The sequence below is a fragment of the Hydra vulgaris genome, chromosome 15, assembly GCF_038396675.1.
Source record: "Hydra vulgaris chromosome 15, alternate assembly HydraT2T_AEP".
NCBI lineage: Eukaryota > Metazoa > Cnidaria > Hydrozoa > Anthoathecata > Hydridae > Hydra > Hydra vulgaris.
In genome coordinates this window covers 51,381,635-51,403,682 of record NC_088934.1, presented here as the reverse complement: position 1 = coordinate 51,403,682, position 22,048 = coordinate 51,381,635, and the positions used below count along the sequence as shown (strand labels likewise).

The following is a 22,048-nucleotide window of genomic DNA, read 5'->3' as shown; positions in this document are numbered from 1 at the left end:
TATAATTATTCAAGTCATTAATAAGTTTCCGAAGGGAATTGTTTTTGTAGCAATTTGTACAAATGTTACATTCAATTATTGCTATAAGGCGCTAGTAACCAGACTAGTCTATGGATAGACTTACAACACAGACATAGACAATTCTGTATGTTGTAATGGAGACAACAAATGTTTAATTTTTTGTCCTTGTTGTGTTTATCATTTTTTTGATGGTGTCCTAAGATTGCTCAGTTAAAAAATAATTTTCACTTCATAAGTCTACAAAGCATAATTTTTTGCCTATTTGGTGTCTATGATTTTGTCTAAATTTACTTGATTTCATAAAACCAGAAATATTGATTTTTGCCAATAAAATCTAAATTACCCAAAAAATCCCTTAGAAACAAAAAAGAAAATATACGATACATTATATTTGAATTTTATTTCATGGTAAAAATGACTTTTATGGTGACAAATTTAAAAATAAATTTTCACGCACATTCACTGAAAATTGAAAAACAACTGAACTGAGTAATTAATGAACTTCAATTGAGCACAAAATAGTCCATTTTGAGGTTTTTAAATAGACATTAACTTTTTAATCAACAGCACACGCTGGACAAAAAATTAAAAAATGAACTTCTGTTAGAAAAATTGTATTTTTAATTTTGTGCTCGTTTTCAGTTTTTGAAACGATGCTGCAGTGAAAATTTAATTACTCGTTATAAGTCCAAATTATATATTAAATAGATATTCTATACCTCATTAAAAAATCGAGATTGTTCATTTAGTGTCCGTTTTTAAAATGATTGTTTAGAAAGACAAGCATTTTTTATAGACAATTAATTTTTGATAGTTGTAATTAAAATTGTTGCAATTAGTGCTTTGTCGAAGTCTATTTTTGTCCTTTTATAATAAGGCCATTAGAGATTGTCTGGTTGCTATAAGGCGCTGCTACCAATCTAGTAATTTTTTTTTTGTAGAAGTAGTTGCGCTCCATCGTTGTCAAAGACCGGAAAAATTATATAATGCAACGTTTTTGTTGACAGTTATTTTATTTTTGTACTTTTGTTTTCAGACAATTTGTAAATTTAACTTTTAAGTTAATAAAAGATTTAATTTTCAGAGTTAATAAAAAATTATTTACTTTGAATCGGGCCCCACAATTTTAGGGGCCCCTAAAATTGTGGGGCCCGGGGCTATAGCCCCCCCTAGCCTCCCCTTGATCCGCCACTGATAAGATAATTATATAAAAGTTAATTGTATAAGAGTTAATTATTAACGTTCAAAAAATTTTGTCACATTTTACGAGCTGATGATGCTGGTGTTCATAACCCAGTGAAAATTTCTCAAAATAAATTATTATTTGTATTAAGAGAATTCGTATTGTTTGATTTTTTCTTATTAATATATATATACATTCATATATATTATATATATATATATATATATTTATATATATATATATATATATATATATATATATATATATATATATATATATATAAATATATATATATATATATATATATATATATATATATATATATACTTTATATATGTTTATATATATACAGGAGCGGATGCAGATAATTATTTGGGTACGTCAAAAAAAAAAAAAAAAAAAGTCCTCTAATTTTAAATGTTCTGAATTCTAAGAGCATTTAGGACTTTAAGATTATGGTGTAGGGGGCCCATCCCCCCTGCATCCTGGCTGATACCCGATTATAAAGTTATACGATTACACATTACTGTTTCAAATTTGTATATTTGTTATTTAAAAAGTTCTTTACATTAGGTATTATAATATTATAATAAACAGCCGTGGTGTAATAGCTGCATGTTTCAGAAGCAAGATATCCCTGGTTCAAAGAAAGCTTTGGTAAAGAAGGAGGCACGAATTTCCTAGTTAATCCTTTTCAGCTTCGCTCTGTGATAAGACTGTTACAACTAAGGACATCTAAAAACAAAACAAAAAAACAATCAATATGGAGTTATATAAAAATATATTTAGTGTCACATTCTAGTATTCCAGTTAGCTAAAAAAAAAATTGTAAACCCATCTTCATTCTTTTCAACCTTGCTGATAAACAAATCTGAAAAAAAATAAAATCATAACATTTGTAATCATAACACAGAACTTTAAAAGAATGAACCGCAACAAAATCGATACACCTGAAGGCAACAGCAAAAAACATTGTATGCCAATGATTTGTTCATGCCAAATTATGTTTTATAAAAATGTATGGCTATGAAAATAGCCTTTTTACCAAGCGGTAATGAATTTTTTTTTTTTAATTTTCTTACTTTTTTTATTTTTTATTATTAATATATTAGTTTTCTATTTTTATTTTTTAATATTTATTTAAAACTTAATCTACGATTAGTAATTTCAAATTTATCAATAACTTTTTCGATATCTATTACTGACTCTGTATGAATATTCATCAAAGCTAAACCATTTAAGCGTTCCTCTACCATTGTGCTTCGCGTATAATTTTTCAGGCGCCGAAGCGAAGAAAATGTGCGCTCACATTCACATGAAGTTAAAGGAAAGGTAGCAAGTAACTGTAGAATAATTTTTATGTTCTCAAAGCCAGGAAAATTTATTGCTTTTAAATTCTCAGTAATATTAGAAGGGACATTACCTTCAAAATTCAACCAATAAGCTTCCCATAGGTCAAGCTCACCAGGTAAAGCAAGTGGATTTGGTAAATCTGCCCTGTAAAATTCACTAAAAGGTACTATATATTCTTTCCAACTAGTGTCACGAGAACTTCGAACTTCTGAAATCATTTTAGTAGAAACTAAGACAAGCGCTTTATAAAATTTTATGGTAGTGTTGTCAAACCTTGTGCCTAGTTCAGTACTCAGATGGTCTAACAAAGGAATTGTGATTGCTATTTTAAAATAATCAGAAACACATTCCGAAGGAGCATTATATCTGTTTTTTGAAATAAAAGAAGTTTTTGGCTAAGGTTCAGTAACATTTAGCTCATGGGCTATTTTTAGAGCTTGTTCATAGCACATTTGATGGTGTTGATCAGCTATACTTCTAAGCGAAGATATAACATCTTTTAATGCCCGAATAAGATTTAAACCATCATAAATATCATTACTCTTTGACTGCAACATTTGTGTTACTGGAAGAGTAATGTCAAAGACATTTCTTGTTATACATAAAGCAACAATAAAGTCAAAACCTGTTATTAACTTCAGAAACGAGGATGCACTGGGAGACGTTGAGTGATTAAAACTCTTATTAACATTTAAAGACATTTCTTCAAGACAAGAAACCAAAGGAATAAAAAGTTCTTGAAAAGTATCCAAACCATTAACTTTTTCCCAACGCGTTCTACAAACATCTTTCAATTTTTTTTTACCAGCAACTGGAGCAGTTCTTTTAATGTGCTCCTCCTAACTTTGTTGCCTTGTAGATGAAAGATTAAAAAAGTATGATACATCTTTAACATGCACCAGAAGATTTTTGACATATTAAACATTGCATGATGCACAAATGGCTAAATTAAGTCTATGACTGTAACAATGAACATATATAGCTTTTTCATTAAGATTTAAAACACGAGATGATAACCCTTTGGTGTGTCCAGACATTGCCCCAGCACCATCATATGACTGTCCTCTACAATTCATAATATCCAACGAAAAATCTGAAATACTTTTTAACAAAACACTAAATAATCCTTGACCAGTAACACCGTTACTGCAATGTAAGAAACTAATAAATTCTTCTCTTATATTGAACTTGGAATCAACAAATCGTATTACTAATGATAGTTGTTCTTTATTATTACTGTCTGAGGCTTTATCAGCTATAATAGAAAAATACTTAGACTTTTTAATTTCTCCAATTATTGCGTCAGTAACAACTTCTCCACAACATTTTATTAGTTGATTTTGTGATGTCTTAGATATGTAGGAAGCAGTTTGTTGATGATACTTGAGATGATCTTCAAGAATTTTATCACTAGCTTAAACACGGAAATGTAGCAATTTAATAAAATTTCCTGCAGTGTGATTAGAAAAATCACCATTTTCAGGATGAAACTTATAGTCGTCTTTATGCATACGTAAAGAAAGCCCAAGACGCTCACAATGAATAACTGTTTCAATAATAGGTTGCAATAACTTTCGATTTTTGGAAATCTGTGATTGAACTATTTTTTGAGATATAATGTCTATTGATTCTGTTTTACAAGACCAAATCGATGATAATGAAAATAAAACTTGAGCAGTTTTTACATGTAAACCTTTATTTCTGCAGACAGACTTATTCTTTTTGCTAAACACATGTTTCTGAAAGTAACGAGAAGCATCATTCTAGCGATCATAAGGCTTACTAAATAATCTTTCAGCTAAACTACATTCAGATGGAAAATTGTGCCCAAAAAGTACACATGGTAAACAGAAAGCTCCATCAAATATATTTGAGTATGTAAGCCATGGAAATTTTTCTATCCATATAAATTGAAAACTTCGTCCATTATTATTTTTAGGAAAAATAAATTTCTTACTAGGAACAAAAACAGATTGAACTAAATTTTGAAGTTCAGAATTATTTAAGGTTTTCGCAACATTTGAATAACTAGTATAGTTAGAAACCAAATAACCAATATTGTAATTGTTGGAGGGTAAAGAAAATGGTTCACAAAAAGTAATTTTACTAAAATTGGATAAAGATGTAGATGATTGACTAGAAACTAGCGTAGATTTATTTGTTATTTTTTCTTGCAAAAGATTACAATCTTGATGTTTAGATTTAACATAGAAATTTATTTTAGTCTGTAACTTTTTGCCAATTCCATCGCAAATTTTGCGTTTTAAATTCTCTCTCATTAATAAAGGAGTATAATGGTTGTGTTGAAAAGGAGAAAAAAAATTTAAAATACCTTCGTAATAAAAAAGGAGATAAAAAGATTCAATATCGTTTAATGAATTTATACGCGGTAAAATAGTATGGCTAAATAAACTTTTATACTTTGGTAGACCAAAATCTGGGTATAAACATTCTATTTTTTTGCTGCAAACACTTGACAATGCAAGAATACAAAGGAAAGAAGACCAGTTTTTATCATTACAATTATTAACAGCTTCCTCTTGTACCAATTCTTCACATTTTTTTCCTGTAGCCAAAGAACTTAGGGAGACTGACATAGAAAGAATGATATCAAAACATAAAAAAGAGCTTGGATTATTATTAAAAACATATTGAAAAGTTGGGTGGTTATAATAAAAATCAGCGTTTAGGAAAATTTCAATTGAGGTCAATAATCTTAAATCATTAACTATACAGTTATTCCCAGATAGACATTAGGAGATAGAACTGTGTAGACAGTTTCCAGTTGTTTGAGACCTAAGATATACGTAAAATATAACAAATAATTTTCATTAAATTTATTATGTGTATTTTTAAGTTTCATATTTATTAGTTTTATATTTATTACTTAAAAAAATCAATACATTGTATCAATAACAAAACAATATAATAAAAATATCAGTACCTTAAAAAAAGAAAATTGCCATTATGTTTTACTTTGAAAATCTTTGGAATAAAGATTTCATAACTTTTAAGTGTCTCATCTTTAAATGAGTCAACAATATTGGCATCTTTAAAAGAACTGACATTTGTTTCCAACTTTTTTTTCCAGGAGATTAATTTTATTTTGTCATTTTGCAGCATAGCTGTTTTGACTTCGTTATTAAGCTTAGTGATTTCAATTTCGAGCGACATTTTGAATATTTGGTAATTTGATAATTTTATAAGTTTATGATTCCATTTATTAATTTTGTAAATTTTATATATTTCAGGGCGTATGTCAAAGGGGACGTCCGACAATTTTTTTTTATCAAATAAATCATATATATAAAAAATAAATTGCGAAAACTAAAATTTAAAAAAAGATACACTATATAATCATATAAAATTGGGGACGTCCATTGGTGTATTGTATTGTGTATTTGTTGTTATAAATTTTTTCACCTCCTGATAACCGTATAACAAAAGATTTTAATAAATATTTAACTTTGGGTGAATGTCGAAAGAGACGTCCAAAATTTATTTTAAGTATAGAGTTCTATTAATAATTTTTTTAACAAATTAAATCCAAAATTAACAACAATTTTCATTTTATAGTGAAATAAAATTGGTAGCGTCAATTAATGTTTTTCAACAAATATTATTTATCAATCTCGCTTAAACAACTCGCTTTAAACAAGAACCCGTTACGCTATAAATATAACTGACTATAATTTTAACCCGATTCAACAAAACTGCAATATTATTTATAATATAAAAAAAAATATGACTTGAAATGCAGTATATTTTATTATTAACTTATTATTTGAGCATTACCCTTTTTTTTCTCAGACCAAAATTATATTTCTGATATTTTTGGGTACGTACCAGACGTCCCCTAGATCCGCCCCTGATATATATATATATATATATATATATATATATATATATATATATATATATATATATATATATATATATATATATATATATATATATATATATACGCTTTTTCAAGTTTGTTGAAAAGTTGCATGGTATGAACTTGTGTTGTAATGTAATTGTGTTGTGATGTAAAACTTTATTTATTATGAATTTGATTGTTGTTAAAAATTTGCTTGTTTTTTGGACATCAAGTATATATCGAAGGAATGCTGGTTAATTTTTCTAAAATATTCTCTCACCTTTAATAACCTTTTTTCTTACTCCCTGCCAAATTTAATTGAAAAAAAAGCATACTCAGACACTTTAAAACTCTACTCCAATTAGGTAAAATTTTGTTGTTGTTTGGACATCGAGTATATATCAAAGGAATGCTGGTTCATTTTTCTAATATATTCTCTCACCTTTAAAAACCTCTTTTCTTACTACCTGCCAAATTTCATTGAAAAAAAGCAGACTCAGACACCTTAACCATATACTCTAACTAGATAACTTTTTAAACTTCAATAATGCGATACACTCGTAGTGAGGTGGGGTCGAATGTATAAGTAATAACAATAATGATGTTGGATATAGATTATTTAATTGTACTAAATAGGTGTAATATAGTTAGCAATTTTAAAGTTATTATATTTACCATTATTTAAATACATTATTTTTTATTTATAAAAATTAAACTTTTTTTTCTGCTATCATAGGGCCAAAAAAAGGTTTGTGTTTTAAAGTGCATGCAAAAAATATTTAACTACTAATTTTGAATTGTCGCAAATAGGCATTGACTCTTATACAGAGTGTAATACAGTTTGTAGAAATGGACATATTTTTTTATTATTTACAAAAAATAGTGATTCGTTTCTCAAAACATCTCAACAAGTCACTAGACATTTTAAGATAGAGACATGTAAAAATCAGGTTAGTAGTCTCATATATATACACTTAAATAAATCATTGAATTGGTCTAGAAATTATAACAGGGCTGGGGACAGTAAGCGTTTTTATAAATTTTGCAATAAACCTTTTTTAAGCCATATATCAAGTTTGCCGAATATTGTATTATCATCAGGCTTCTCAGATGTTTCATATGCCAATATGAATGTTTTATCTCCTTTAACCAGTTGAACATCAACATCTGCAGGTTATAGCGAATGAGACATAACTAAACGTATATTTAGAGAGAAATTTGGCCCTATAAAACAAAAAAAGCTAACTCTGACAAATAATGTCGGAGCAAGATAGCACTTTTAAAAGCTGAATTAAACAGCATGCCAAATCAATTACGTGTTCTAAGACAAAATGTTTAACGAAAAGAAAAAATAATTAAAGCTTCAAGGTCAGAAATACCAGATGAAAAAAACGCACACAAAAAAATGAAAATTACAGTGAACAGATTTGTCACTTTAAAGCTGAAAAAAAAGCTTTGAAATCAAATAAAAATCATAAGTTAAGGCAACTAAGCATAATGTTGCTGTTTTTTACAATTAACAGGGTAATTGCTAGTTTAGAGAATGATTTGCTCCAGATAAAGGAGGAAAGAAATGTAACTATGCCAGAGATAAAAAAACATATCAATTACAAATAAGAATAAGAATTTAAAATATTTTGTTGTGTAATATAACTAACAGGTAACATTCCATATCTTATGAGCAAAATAGGGTATTATATGGGTGTTATTTTTAATAATATTCCTCATCAAAGTACTGTTGAGCAAAGAGCTCGTGAACTTGGCAGTATTCCAGATTTGCAAGCAGCAGAGTGGGCTATGCATAATAATAATCCTACTCTTGGGTTTGATGCTACAACACAAGAAAGTGTCCACATTAATAGCATTAACTAAACATCTTAAGATAAATGGCTTGTGTTTGCTCTAGATCAGTTACCAGGAGGAACAGCATTTGATTATGAAAGTCATATCTGCACTTCAATTGATTATATGACATTTGATTATTCAGACTTTTACCAAAGTAGCTTTGATGAATGTTGTAACTCGATTATTGAAAATATATCTAACACAATGTCAGACAAAGTTGCAGTCAACCATCTAACTATAAACAAAGTTTGTGCAACCTGGGGCAAGAATTTGAATGAGCTGAACTGCTATTTGCACTCTCTTTACATAATTGCAGTTTCATTTCGCTTGAGTGTGCAGTTTCATGTCGCTTGAGTGTGCAGTTTCATGTCGCTTGAGTGTGCAGTTTCATGTTGCTTGAATGTTCTCTTGAGTGTGAGAGTTTTAGTTATTTGGAAATGATTGAATGGTAGTTAAAATTGTTTTAGGCATGAACAAGATGAGGATTATAGATGTCAAAGGTGATCCAAAAGGATTTGTAAATTTTTTAAATGAAAACGATCTATTACGAAGTAATATTCCAAGATATCATGGAAATCGGCTACATATTCTTTTTCATAATTGTTTCATTTTTATGAAGCATTACAGTGATTACAAACATTTCCTCACTGTTGGAACATTAAAATGTAAAAGTTTGCAAGCAATTCTGAGCCTTGAATGAAAAAGTTTTATGTTTAAAAGAAGATGCAACTTTTGATCATGTTTCTGGTAGTCAGTTAGTGAAAAAAAAGTTTTGCTAATAATTACAAATAGTAAATCTAATCCAGCTGCTCAGTTTTGCAGAAGAAAAGATTTTTTTGGGAATACTCTTGCCCCTAAAATTTTTAAATCAATATATGCTCCATTGCTAACCACTAACACTCGTATAAGCTTCATTGATAACCAGCTTAAAAAATTGACTTCTGCTTGTCTTGATGCTGTGCAAGTTGTCTTGAAGCGACAATATAAAAGGTATTTCTCACTTTCTATTACACTAAAGACAATCTAGACACTAAATGAGGTAAGAGGTGCAAATGGGAGGAACTTGGTAGATATATCTTAATGATGTCGTAAATTTGTTTGTTTAAATGGTTTTTTACTAAATGAACACTATTTTTTATAATTTTTATTAAACTTATTTCATATTAAAAACTTTAAAAATAAATTTACCAGCTTCATCCACGTCATCACTGCCATCTGGCACCCAGAGTGAAAACCAAGACCTCCTTGGTAAGTTTTTTACTGTGTTTTAATTTTTGTTTTACATTTTAATTTTTTGAACACTCATTTAATATTTTTGTTTTTAATATAGACTTGTTGAGGAGTGATTTCTTGGTTTGGCGCCAAAGCCACCCTGGCCTAATTCAAAAAGGGCCTTCCGCATATGGGCCTGATGATGAAAGAGGGATGGCAGAGGATTCAGGAATGTAGTTATTAACAACTATAAATATGCTTATATAGATTCACTTAGCTGAATCTATATACACTTATTGATAGGTGTATGTATAGTGTGTATGTATATACTTAATAAGTTGATACTTGTATATAATGTTTTTGTATTTTAATTTTTGTATATAGTTGAATTTGATTTTTTTATGAAAAATTTGTGTTTTATATAAATACTATTTATTATTACAAAAAAATATTTAAGTTTTAACCCACCCTAACAAAGGTGTGAGAGGTGTATAGCTTTCGAATAATACCCTTTTGAACCCTTTTCACGGATTTATCCCTAAAATCTTTCATTCTTTCTTTTGATACTAAATTGTATGCATTTTTATATGAAGTTAAAGCAATAATCTTGATATTGGGTCAGAGGGTGCGTCCGAAGCCAAAAGGACTTCTAGCCTATCAACCTAAAGTATCCAAATCATATTTGATGGTACCCTGTTAGAATATATTAAAAAGCACAAATTAAAATTATGTATTTGAAATAAATAATAATATTTTCCTTTAAAAAATCTTTATTTTCCTACATAACAAAGAGTTTTGTAGACGCCCCTCTAGCACCCTTTGTACAACCTTTGTATATACATAGTGCCCTTTGTTAAACCTATCTTTTGATACCATGTTTTATGTATTTCAATAAGAATTGACCAAGTTATGGCGTTTTAAGTTAAAAAAATCTCAAATTTGATCACAGTTTCTTCAAGAAGTCCATATATCAAAAATCCAGTACTCAAAATGCCATAACTTTTCAGAGAATTGTTCAATTTTGATAACTTTTTAACCTTTAAAATACTGAATTAAAAACCTTATCAATGATATATAACAATCTAGTGTTTGATTAATTTAAAATATTCATGTCTCGTACCTAGTATATATATATATATATATATATATATATATATATATATATATATATATATATATATATATATATATATATATATATATATATATATATATATATATATATATGTTTAAATAAGTTAACAAACAAATTAAATACGTTATTGGGTAGGTATTGTTTTTTCAAAAGGTTCTGCTATTACAACAACCAAACGCCATGTTAGCCCATGCTTTAGACTATTTATAATGTATTAATAATAATAATAATAGTAATATTAGTAATTGTGTCATAGCCTATGACAGAATTATTATAATAATAGTTGTATGTAATTTCAAAACAACATTGTATTGTAAGGCATGTGTCAGAAAAAATCTGCATTATGTGCCAAAATTTCTTGTTTGGTTATTGATGATGAAACTTATTGTGCTCTATATTTCCGTTCTCTTCCAGGACACCAATATTATTCAGCAATTAATCGCAAGAAACTATATTCCAATTATAAATGCATTGGGATGCAAAAATTTGCTAAAAAACTCTTGGTTTGGCAAACAATTTGTGAATGTGATAAAAAAAGCTATTGGTTTGTGACTACGGGAACAATTAATACTAAAATATATATAAAAGAATGCCTCAAAGATAGCTTTTTGGTGTTTTTAAAAACACACACGAGTAATCCGTTATTTTGCCCCAATTTAGCCTCATGTTACTACTCTGGGACAACTTAAAACTGGCTTAGAAAACATAAAGTAGATTTCGTTGAAAAACACTACAATCCACCGCATTGTCCCGAACTACGTTCTTTAAAAATGTATTGGGCTCTTGTCTAAAGAAAACTAATGTTCAATGTAAAAGAAGCCAAAAACATTAAAGACTTCAAAAATAAATGGATTAGAGCTACCAAGAAAGCCCAGCCGAAGACTGTGCAAATGCTGAAATCAAGTGTGAAACGCAAAGTGTGCACGTTCTCATGTACAAAACTTCATAAACTTTCCTAAGTGATATTTAAGAATATTAATATACGTACTTTCAAAAAGTATATAACATTCAATATCGAAATACAATAGTTTAATAATTATCCTTTAAAATGTCTGCGCAGATTTTTTCTGGTACATGTCTTATATACTGTGTATTTTTTTAATATCTTAGAAGTACAATACTCAAGATTTGCTAGTCAAATTGGAAACTTGAAACAGCTAAGACTTTACTTGAGTTTGACAATTATATAGACTCTTTTAAAGCATACAAAAACATTTTTACGTTTAGAAATGGTTTCGAAATCTACACTTGTTTTTCAGAAAGAAAAATATGTTTAACACTGCAAAAAAGAAACATGAAATCATGAATTCTCGAAACATTCAATGCACAATCTAAACTGTCATTAACAAGCTAAAAAGGCTTAACAAAAAAATACAGGTTCTAAAGAAAAGATTAACAATCATTCGGAATTATATATATTTAAAATCTTAGCGGAAAAATTTGTTGTTACTCCAGCTAAGCATGAAATAAGCAAAATTATATTTAATAATGAGGATGTTTCTGATGTAAAGAAAATAAAGACATCTGAGATAGAAATGCAATGTAAAAAATGTTCTAAAGTAATTAATCATCTCAGACAACAGATAAGATTGGTTAAAAATGAAAATGTTAAACTAAAAAGAAAACTAATTTAAAAAATTGTATAAAAGAGAACATTTTAACAGCAAAATTGTTATTAGAAAAAAGAATACAAGTTTACACATTGCTTGGTATCAAAACACAAACTGAAACAAATGGAGTTAAAAAGAGTTATCAAATGTAAAAACTCTGAGAATGCCGGTTTGCAGATGGTTGCCGATAAACTAAAAGTAAAATTAGAGTTGGCGCAGAAAAGTTTTCCTACAAAAATTGGAAAATAAAAACTCCAGAATCAAAACACATTTTTTTTTGATGTACCTCTACGAAAATGTGTGTACAAGTGCTTGTTAAATCAGGTTTCAATAAAAAATATTGGATTTTGGATGAAATTTATTATCAAGGAATTGACACTTAAATATGTTGTAAACATTCCTGTTCCTGAGTTAGGGGTTGTTTCTGACATCCAAGTAGCAGAGAATACTTAATTCTCTTCTTCAGCTATTGCTATTCTTTCTTGGGACTCAACCTCTATTGATGGAATTTGTATAAATGAATGTCATATATCATCTGCCAGAAAATTGTTAACTATACAAATAGCAGAATTATCTGGAGGTAAAATGAATAATTATATGGAACATTTAATTAATGCTATTCAAGACTTAGCATCAACGTATTCATAATTTAGTGGCATCCAACAACATGTTATCATTCACAGACTTGTAAACACGTTTCAGTCGACACTTGCATATAGAGTATCTGTAAATTGTGTTAATAGAGAACTGAGCAACGTTTTCGGGAAGCAGCTTGGGAAGCACTCCATTGCAATGTTCACCCTCTTGAGGGACTTGCAACAAAGGCGCACATTGCTGCACCAATATGATAGTGAGATGGGCATCAAAAGTGAAATTTATGACACAGAGGGTAGAGCTGCGAACCTACTATATGCAGTCTCAAAGTTAAGGTATTTAATGCCTACATTTTTTTTTTTTTTAATTTATTTTTTTGTAATTGTGTTCAATTTCAATTGCAATAATATAATTGTTTCTGTTTATAGATACAAAATGAAAGCTGGTGACCAAGCAGGCTTTGAGACATTTTTAATTAGCATTGGACTACGCCTGGGTACAATAGCGCGTTATGTTGGCAACAGACTTTATATACTTTTCCACCTTGCAGGAACTGTATACTGGAGAGATACTGTCTTTTACGCTACATAAATTGAAATAAAAGTCTTATTGTCTTATTTTTATATGGCAAACTAATCACAGGGCTTTGGATGACTCAATTTTATAAAAACAAGGTTAAACATTCACACTTGGAAGTGTAAGGAATAAATGTTATAGTTCCTTTTGATTAAAATATTAATTTCTTTACTTTTTAAGCTTACAATAAATTAAAAATAGTTTTATATATGATAAGAAATATTTAATGTAACATGAAGAAGTATAGTAGTTTGAAATAGTACATTTTATTATAATGAAATAGTAAAATATAATATGAATAGTGAAATAGTCCATTATAATGGAGTATACTATAATATAATATTACTTCAATATATATTATTAAATTAAAAAATAAAACTTTTAAATGCTTGTTTAATAATATTTTACAATTACAGATCCTACTCATGAAACTTTGTCTCAGCTGGATTGAGCTTGTTAGAGATGACCTATTTCAAGTATAACATTATGAGCTGAAGTATCATCTCATAATAATATTCTTGCTTCCCTAAGAAAAAAAATCTTAAGGAGTCCTCTAAAAACGTTTCAAAATCATTAGCATCAGGATTTCTTGCTGTGCTCGAGAGACAACTGAATTTAACAGTTTTTAACAGGTAATCTAAGTAATGCCACCCCTGAAGTTTTACTGAGTGCTTCCTCAGCACCAGTGCATAATATGCATAGTGAAAGAGTACTAGTTATGGACGATGCTCAGAACAAAAGGACTCCTAATACAACAATAGGTTTTTTTGACAGTATAGTAAAAAGCAAAATTAATAAAACAATGGATTGGCTGCTGAAAAAGAGTGAAGTTAAACAAAGAGCAATTGAAATATTTGCTATAAAACAGGGATCTATCACAAGGAAGTGTTTATCAACACGAAAAGAAGGTCTGAGAGCTGCAGCAAATATTTATTATATTTTTTTTTTTTTTTTATCTGTGTATATTTATATTTACAAATTTTAATTTATTCATAGAAATGGTTTCATAGAATATTTGGATGATCTTTAAAATACTTCTTTGTTTATTAGTTAAAAATAAGTTATTTCAAGTATAATTTATTGTTAAATTTGTTAACGGTGTATTCCATATCAGTAGCCATCCATAAAGTATGTACTATGGGGGAGAGGGAGTTACTTGAAAAGGTACGAATGCGTACAAGTGGCAAGGGGGTGTTAAAGACAGCGAGTATGTCGCAGTTAACTATCTCTCTTTCTCCTTAACTTGATTTTTTTTTCTTATAAAAACTTGAATTGAAAATTTGAAATGAATTTCAGGAGTGCAAAAAATCAAAGATATGTTATTTTTCTGACTTTGGTCACAACTGTTTTTATATTTCTTTATAAACAATTAAGACAGAAAAAGGATTTTTTTTAATAATGTTTTGAAATATTCATGCGTTGGTAAAGGAGGAGAGGGGATCATAAATAATGCGTACATACGCAGGGGGAGGGTTGTTAAAAGCATTCAGGTACGTATAAGGGGGGAGGGGGATCCTAAATCAGTGGTTTTACTGCGTTTGTACTCTATGGATAGCCGCTTATGTCAATGAAAATATGCAGAAACAGTGGCCAATATACAGGGGTTTAAGAGGCTTCCACCCCCTACGCCTCAAAAATATTGTTAGAAATTTAGATAATATGTAACTTCATTCAAATTTTAACAGTATTTTAATCCACATTTTGAAAGATGTGAACCACCATAAAAACCAACCCCACTCCCTCATAAAAAAATTGTATCCAAACGAAAAAACATGGACAGTTTCTTAGACCATATAAACTGATAGACACACCGTTTTCAAAAAAAGTTGAAGCCAAAATTTTTTCTGCACATGACGTTAGTTTGTGGCAAAATCGCAAAAAAGACAGAATTTTAGTTTAGATGTTTAGGAAAACTCCTCTTATTAAATAGTGATTGAGTATATTTTTTAAGATATTTTTTAATAAAGACTATAAAAATCAGCGGCTACGTTGTTTCTTTAAAACGTTTTTGTAAAGCTTTTTATTGAAATTAATTTTTATAATTTTGTAAAGCTTTTCACTGAAATTATTTTTAAAAATTCGATTTTATTGGACCGTAAAAATAACAAAAAGTTTTACAAACATATATGCATATATATTTTATGACCACAAAATAAAATGTTTTTAGTTAATTTACTTCGTAATTTTTTTTAAATGTTTTATTAAATCTCCTAGGTGGTATAACCTAAGGTTACAATAATAAAATCCAATCATTTTTACTAAATTTACCAAATGATTAGATTTGAACATCATTGTCAAACATATGATCTCTATTATCAATAAAAATAGAAGTACGAACGCTATTTAGAATATTATTAATCAATTTTGTTATTGTATTTTTTTGAAACAACCTCTTTTCTTCCTGAAAAATTCTTATTTCGCATTCTGCTTGTTTACATATGTGAATAACATCTTTGGCTGGTTGAACCAAACGGAGTTAAACACTACTGTAATTTTTTTCGGTTTTTAAAGTTGATGTTGGGGTCAACATCAACTTTAAAAACCGAAACTAAAAAAAAAACTTAAATTAAGGTTAAACAAATGTCAGAATCTAAAACTTTTTTAAACTTTTTTTACAACAAATGCAACAATATATTCAACAATATCAGACACATATAATGATAATTTTTTTGAATAACTTATGTTTTTTAGAGCATATGCATGGTCATCAGAATTTGTTTTTTTTTATTTCAAAATCTTCAATGAGCTGATGATCAATTGTTTTCATTTTAATATTTTTAAATGTACTCATTGCTAAAATTATCTATGGTGCTTGCTCAATGCAATTGGCCTGAGAAGAACCTGAAACACTTGTGCGCATTAATAATTTTTTGTAGGCAGCCTGAAAATGTTTTGATGTGGGATTATTGTTATATCCTCCATTGCTCCTTATGGCACTAAAAAAAACTTCAAAATGGTCTTGGGACAATGTATATGCAGAAAGATACTTTAAACTACAATCACCAGTTTAAACGTAATTGTTCCATATTCCCATAAAAGTCTTTAAGCTTACAATCATCCCAATAAAGCCTGTTTTTCTCTGATTTAAATGTATAGGTCCTAGATTGTTAACACATTTAAGTGTTACTAAATATTCTATTGACTCTCTTATTGTTTTGAAAACAGTTTCTTTATTATATTGTTGTAAACTTGCTTTAAAATTCTTAGCTAATAAATTTCTGCTATTTAAAATGTCAAAAATGTTATTAATATTATTGATAAATTTTTCTGTTGCTTCACTGTCTTCAAAATCTTTGGAGTACTGACTATCTCTTAAATATTCTATTGCTTTTGCAAATTTTTGACAAAATGTTTGTGCAGCTAACTTGACCTTCATTTTTTCTTGATAATAATTTATATGTCGTTTTTTAATTTTTGTTGCTAAATGAAGGCCTTCCTTTTCTTGAATAGCAACTAATTTTTCAATATAATCTTATTTTATTGGTTTATTCTCACAATCAGATATTATTTTGTGCATACCAAATGTATTTCTTATAAGTTTTAACATGTGCGGAGGATTCATTATTATATAAACTGGCTTTTTTTTAACTGGATGTGGAAAGTATGTGCAAGTAGAGTTAACTGATAAATCTGCTCCAAGATGATCAGCCACACTAATATTAGATGAAACACCATCAAAAGTTAAACTAGCTATAGTAATGTCAGCTTCGCTTAATATTTTTAAACACATTTTTACCAAATTACTTTTTTGAACTCCTGAGATTCCATTAATTAGAAAGTAACCAATTGGTAACTTCCGCGCATCATTTAAACTATTAATCAAAAAAAACGATAGCTTCTTTTGCTTCAACTTCAGAATCGTCTTGTAGTTCCGAACTAATATCAACACTCAAATATTTGTAAAATTTTTTATTTATATAAATAAAAGCTTTAAGTTTTGTGTAAATATTATATCTAAATATATTAACACAACCTACCCTAAAAACTTTTCAAATTCAATTTGTCATTAATCAAATTAATGTTTATTTATATTTTAGCTATAAATAAACAACATTTTGATTGATGAAAAGTCGTATTTTTTTAAATTAAGTATTAACTTATTGTTACTTACCTTTTTTTAACTTAAATTAGAATTTATTTTAATAGCAATCATAAGTAAACTATTGTTTATATATAATTAAAACATTTTAAACAAGCACCAACAATTGCAAAATTAGGAATTATCACTAAATCTTGTTTTTGAATTTTTAATTACTGATTTTGCGATTAAAACAGTTATTAAAATAAGTAATTATTACTGTTATGCAAAAGAATGTAAGATTCTTGCTAGATATTAAATCATTCTTTATGTAATAAAACTCTTACCCATGAAATGATATATCTGTACCAGTTTTATACCTTTCTTTGCAGCCATATGCAATGCAAGAATGCACCATAGTTAAAATTGATAAGAAATATGAGAGAAATACAAGAGCCAAACTCTTCGTTAAAATATGTTTTTGACACAAACTGACGTCACTTCGCATAATTTATATTGGCTTCACTTTTAGAAGAGTATTATTTAACTTGCACCTTGTCTATCAGAATATATGGTCTAAGGACAGTTTTAAGCTGGAGTAAAAAATCCTATGACTTACCTTCTGAGTGGTGCACTTCGTTAAGTAAATTAGAAAATTATTTTTTAATGCCAGGAAAATTGGCGAATATTTGTAGTATTTATTCTGAAACTTTTCTTTTTGATACAAGTTATTATTTTTTGAATTGATTTATATATTACTTTTACAAAATAAATGTAACATTGGAATATTGCAAATGATATTTTGCTAAAAAAGGTTTTTGTGGCAACTTTTCGTTCCTAATCTAATTTACTACCTCTCCCAAAATTTAAGAACTTGTTTTGTAAACAGTGGTGTAGAAAGGTCAAAAAAGTATGAGGACTGAAAAAAATTTAAGGATGGCTAAGTTAGTAAGAACTTAAATTTGAATGGAGAAAAATTTGAATTTTGAGTTGTAAGGGGGTGGGGGGGGCTAACGCATTTCCGCCCTTCCCACCCACCCCCTAACCCTAACCCCCTCCTTCCCTGTTCTTATGCCAGTGTTTGTAGACATAATAAACATGTATGTAATTTGTTATTTTACAAAGAAAAAGTTAAGCAGCATCTTATTCAAAAGGTCGTCTTTCTTTTTACTCTTTACTTCTATTAAAGTTTGCTAGTAACTTGAACTAGGTCACTGTTTAAAAAGATTTAGCTATTCGAATTTGGTTACTCAAAGTAAATTTTTATTCCCCTCGGAGGTTTGAATAACTAGACGTTTACATTAATTGGTCTAGATATCTATTTAATATTTGAAATTTTTTAGCATGTTTTAAAAAGGACATTTAAGGTGGGGACGGACGCTATTCCTCTCTTAAAATTGCCTTATGAATATATATTTTTCCCCTGTTGACCTTTTTAAAAAACTTTACGTAAAAATCTTTTTTTTTAATTGTAAAATAAACCATTATTAAGCAATTTATTTGAATATTTTGTAAATGCCGTGGTTCAGTTGGTTTATCTTCAGTTTTAGTTTTTGGTCATATTTTAAAATCACATATTTTTTAGTTCTTTAAAACCTTATAACTATTTTTCTTTGATATATTTACACAAGTGGTATTTTTGGAATGATAATATCGAGCTTTATTTTGCTGTTTAATTTTTTTAACATAAAATTTAGTTTGAAAATTTGATCGAAGTACCTATCTAATATTCTAGCTCTGGCAGAATCATCTTCTAGTAGTGAAGAAGAGAAAATCAAGAGAAATAATGACAATTCAAAATTTACACAAAGCATCAGTCAACTAGAAAAAGACAAAAGATCGGAAGCCAAATATGAAAGTGAAGAATTTCTTTATGATCATTTGTCTCTGACACTGTGTTTTTCTCAGAAGAAATTTAAAATAAACAATGTTTCACTTAATCATCAACTATCGAAAAGGGCAGTGGAGCACTGCTGTTTACTTGAATGTGTAAAGGAGCTGTTAGCTATACTGATAGAGGAAGCCTTCTGCTATCTGCAAAAGCAGCTTTTAGTATACCAGTCTCAAGACCAAAATAATAGTATTGAACGCCACACTTGCTTTCGACCCTTACTGATTTTGGAGTCTAAAGCAAAGTTCTTTTATCTTTCGTCAGACGATGCTTATCTCAGAAGGGCATCGTCTGATAAAAGAATTTTGCCTCAGACTCCAAAATCAGTTACTATTGAAAGCAAGTGTGATTTGTCTATACTATTACTTTGGTCTTGAGACTGGTATACTAAAAGCTGTTTCTGCATCAAACAAAGGTACTTCCATTTTTATAAATGAAACAGTATTTATTGATGTAAATATTAATAGTTTACTTTTATTTAGGTCTACATCAATGAACCTTTAACCTATTTTATGTAGAATAATAAATTTTAACCTATTTATTGTGGGATTATTTTATGAAAAATTCTAAACCATCTAATATTGATAATTTCATTTTTGGATTTTTAAATGAATACAGACAACTTCAGATAGATAGGATATTTTTAAGACAAAAAAAAATAATATAGTTATTAGGGCATTTATACGTTATGCACCTGCAACACCATTTATTAAAGGCACAATTAATCATAATGAATACAATGCTTGTGAAGGTGTACAGCTAAAGGAGCTTTCAGTATACAATGAGGATAAGAAAAAAGGAAACAAAGTATCAAAATTAGATAACATTGTTCCCTACAGCTAAAGGCAGTATGTTGTTATTTGCTTTTTAGTGAATTTTTATTTAAATTTATTAAGTTTGTAAAAATATTCAACAAAAGTTTAATATAGTGAAACTATTTTAATTTATAGAGTTTCAAAAGAAAGTCTTATATTTACTTACTGATATAAGAAATGAGCTATGAAACCAAAACATAGTGACCAAACCTGCTTATAGTAGGAAATTTATAAGCCAAATAAGGTTTATTTCATCAGTAGCTGAATTTGATGAAGTCGGCAAGATATTAGATGACAAAAAAAACACAATTATCATGGGTGAGTTTTATAAAGTATTTTATTAAATTTGTTATATCCTTTAGTTTTAGAACTTTTTTTTATTCTACGTCTACAGCTTTATGTAAAAACTTATAAAAACTTGTAACTGCATATTAGAACAATGGCTTCTTATTTGGTAGTATAACTTCAATGATTTAAGAACAATTAATGTTATATGTCCACAGTTTCATTTTCAATAGTATGATTATAATACATAATGAGCGAGGTTTGGCAATTTTACAACTAGATGCTATTCTTGGTGTTAACTTGTTATTCAGATCAGAGCTGATTATTTTTTTCTTTTTATACTACCAAAAGATTACCAAAACAGGTTTACAAGCTCCTCCTACGATGAAATTAAAAGTTTCATATCCAAGCTTTCCTTTTCCAAGATAAGTGTTAAGCATTGCTAAAAAACATGCCTGTTCTAATATAGAATCAACTTAATATCATGACTAGGACAATATAAAAACAAATAACATTTTTGTATTGTTTTAGAGCAGGACTAAAGTTATTAATAAATTTTAGCAGAACAAATAAAATGATTTTAATTAAATGTCATTTTTTTTAGTCACTTAAAAATATATGATTATTTGTATAAATATAATTAAAATTTCAAACAATAATATTAGCTAAACATGTTTTGTTTTTTTAAGTTGAATCAATTACAATTGGCGCAATAATCTTTAAAAGACAGAGGTTTTAATTATTGATGAATTTTAAGGAATAATTTATTTAGAAAAAATTTGTTTGATAATGAGTTCAATTTAAATATTTGAAAAAAAAGTTTATATTAATTCTCACATAATTAATATTACTTTTCTTATCTATTAAAATTTAGAATATTTTCCAACAATTTTATGGTCTCCGTGAATATGAAGGGGAAAGGGGAAGAAATATTCTTTAAGAGCATTAATTTATATGGTGCGGTGAAAGGTATACCTTTATGTATACTAATATATGCAAGACTTTTTCATTTTTATTTACAACTTCTTTGATCAAATACGATGGAGCAACTGAAACTTTAATTGATGGCATTTCGTCTATTTTCTTAAAATACGCTCTATTTCGAAAAGGTGGCGGAAAAGAAAAGAAATTAGATTGATTGTTATAAATATTTGCATATATTTCAATCTAGAAATATTTTCTTGTTTTCTACTAATATTTTGCTTTCAGTGTTAACTCAACATTACCAAAAAAACTCAATTATGAAAAAAACCTTGAATTGAGTTGATGTTTTATGTAAAATAAGAAAAGCCAAAAAAGTAACTGATATAATTTTTTTTTTTATATAATAAAAACAAAAATACTAATAATATGGTATTAAAAATTGGTATTAATATTAATATTTAAGTTATTTTTTGGTCTTTAAAATTGTTTGAATGATAATTTATTATTTATTGAGATACTTTCTTTTTTAATTTTTGTTGCCCTTATAATCAAATTTAAATATTGTTGTGTGATATTTTATAATATACTTTAAGATAAACTATTATATTTTATATTATTAATGAACATTTTTGTTCAATATTCCGTATTACTTATATGTAGATATTTATGTTTTAACAACCTGGGATTCTTTAACTATTATTCTTTGATGCCTTGAGTATAACAT

At 28.0% G+C, this 22,048-nt stretch overlaps 2 protein-coding genes across 2 annotated transcripts; both read right to left on the bottom strand.

Annotated features, from left to right (window-relative positions):
* Positions 1-2,340: 2,340 nt before the first annotated feature.
* On the bottom strand, positions 2,341-2,775 carry LOC136092040 (52 kDa repressor of the inhibitor of the protein kinase-like). Its single transcript, XM_065819760.1, has one exon. The coding sequence runs from the start codon at positions 2,773-2,775 to the stop codon at positions 2,341-2,343; it is 435 nt and encodes a 144-aa protein (XP_065675832.1).
* Positions 2,776-2,952: 177 nt separating this feature from the next.
* LOC136092039 (52 kDa repressor of the inhibitor of the protein kinase-like) lies at positions 2,953-4,292 on the bottom strand. The gene is made up of 4 exons (XM_065819759.1): positions 4,251-4,292; positions 4,032-4,146; positions 3,481-3,971; positions 2,953-3,396 (listed from the first exon to the last, which is right to left on the bottom strand). The coding sequence occupies exons 1-4, from the start codon at positions 4,290-4,292 to the stop codon at positions 2,953-2,955; spliced, it is 1,092 nt and encodes a 363-aa protein (XP_065675831.1).
* Between the last annotated feature and the right edge of the window lie 17,756 nt (positions 4,293-22,048).

Coding starts and splice junctions, on each gene's coding strand:
- LOC136092039 (XM_065819759.1), bottom strand. CDS start 4,292: ATGTGTTTAGCAAAAAGAATAAGTCTGTCTGCAGAAATAAAG. Junction 4,147..4,250: donor GTCTGTCTGCAGAAATAAAG/GTTTACATGTAA, acceptor GTTCAATCACAG/ATTTCCAAAAATCGAAAGTT. Junction 3,397..3,480: donor CCATTTGTGCATCATGCAAT/GTTTAATATGTC, acceptor CAACAAAGTTAG/GAGGAGCACATTAAAAGAAC.
- LOC136092040 (XM_065819760.1), bottom strand. CDS start 2,775: ATGATTTCAGAAGTTCGAAGTTCTCGTGACACTAGTTGGAAAGAATAT.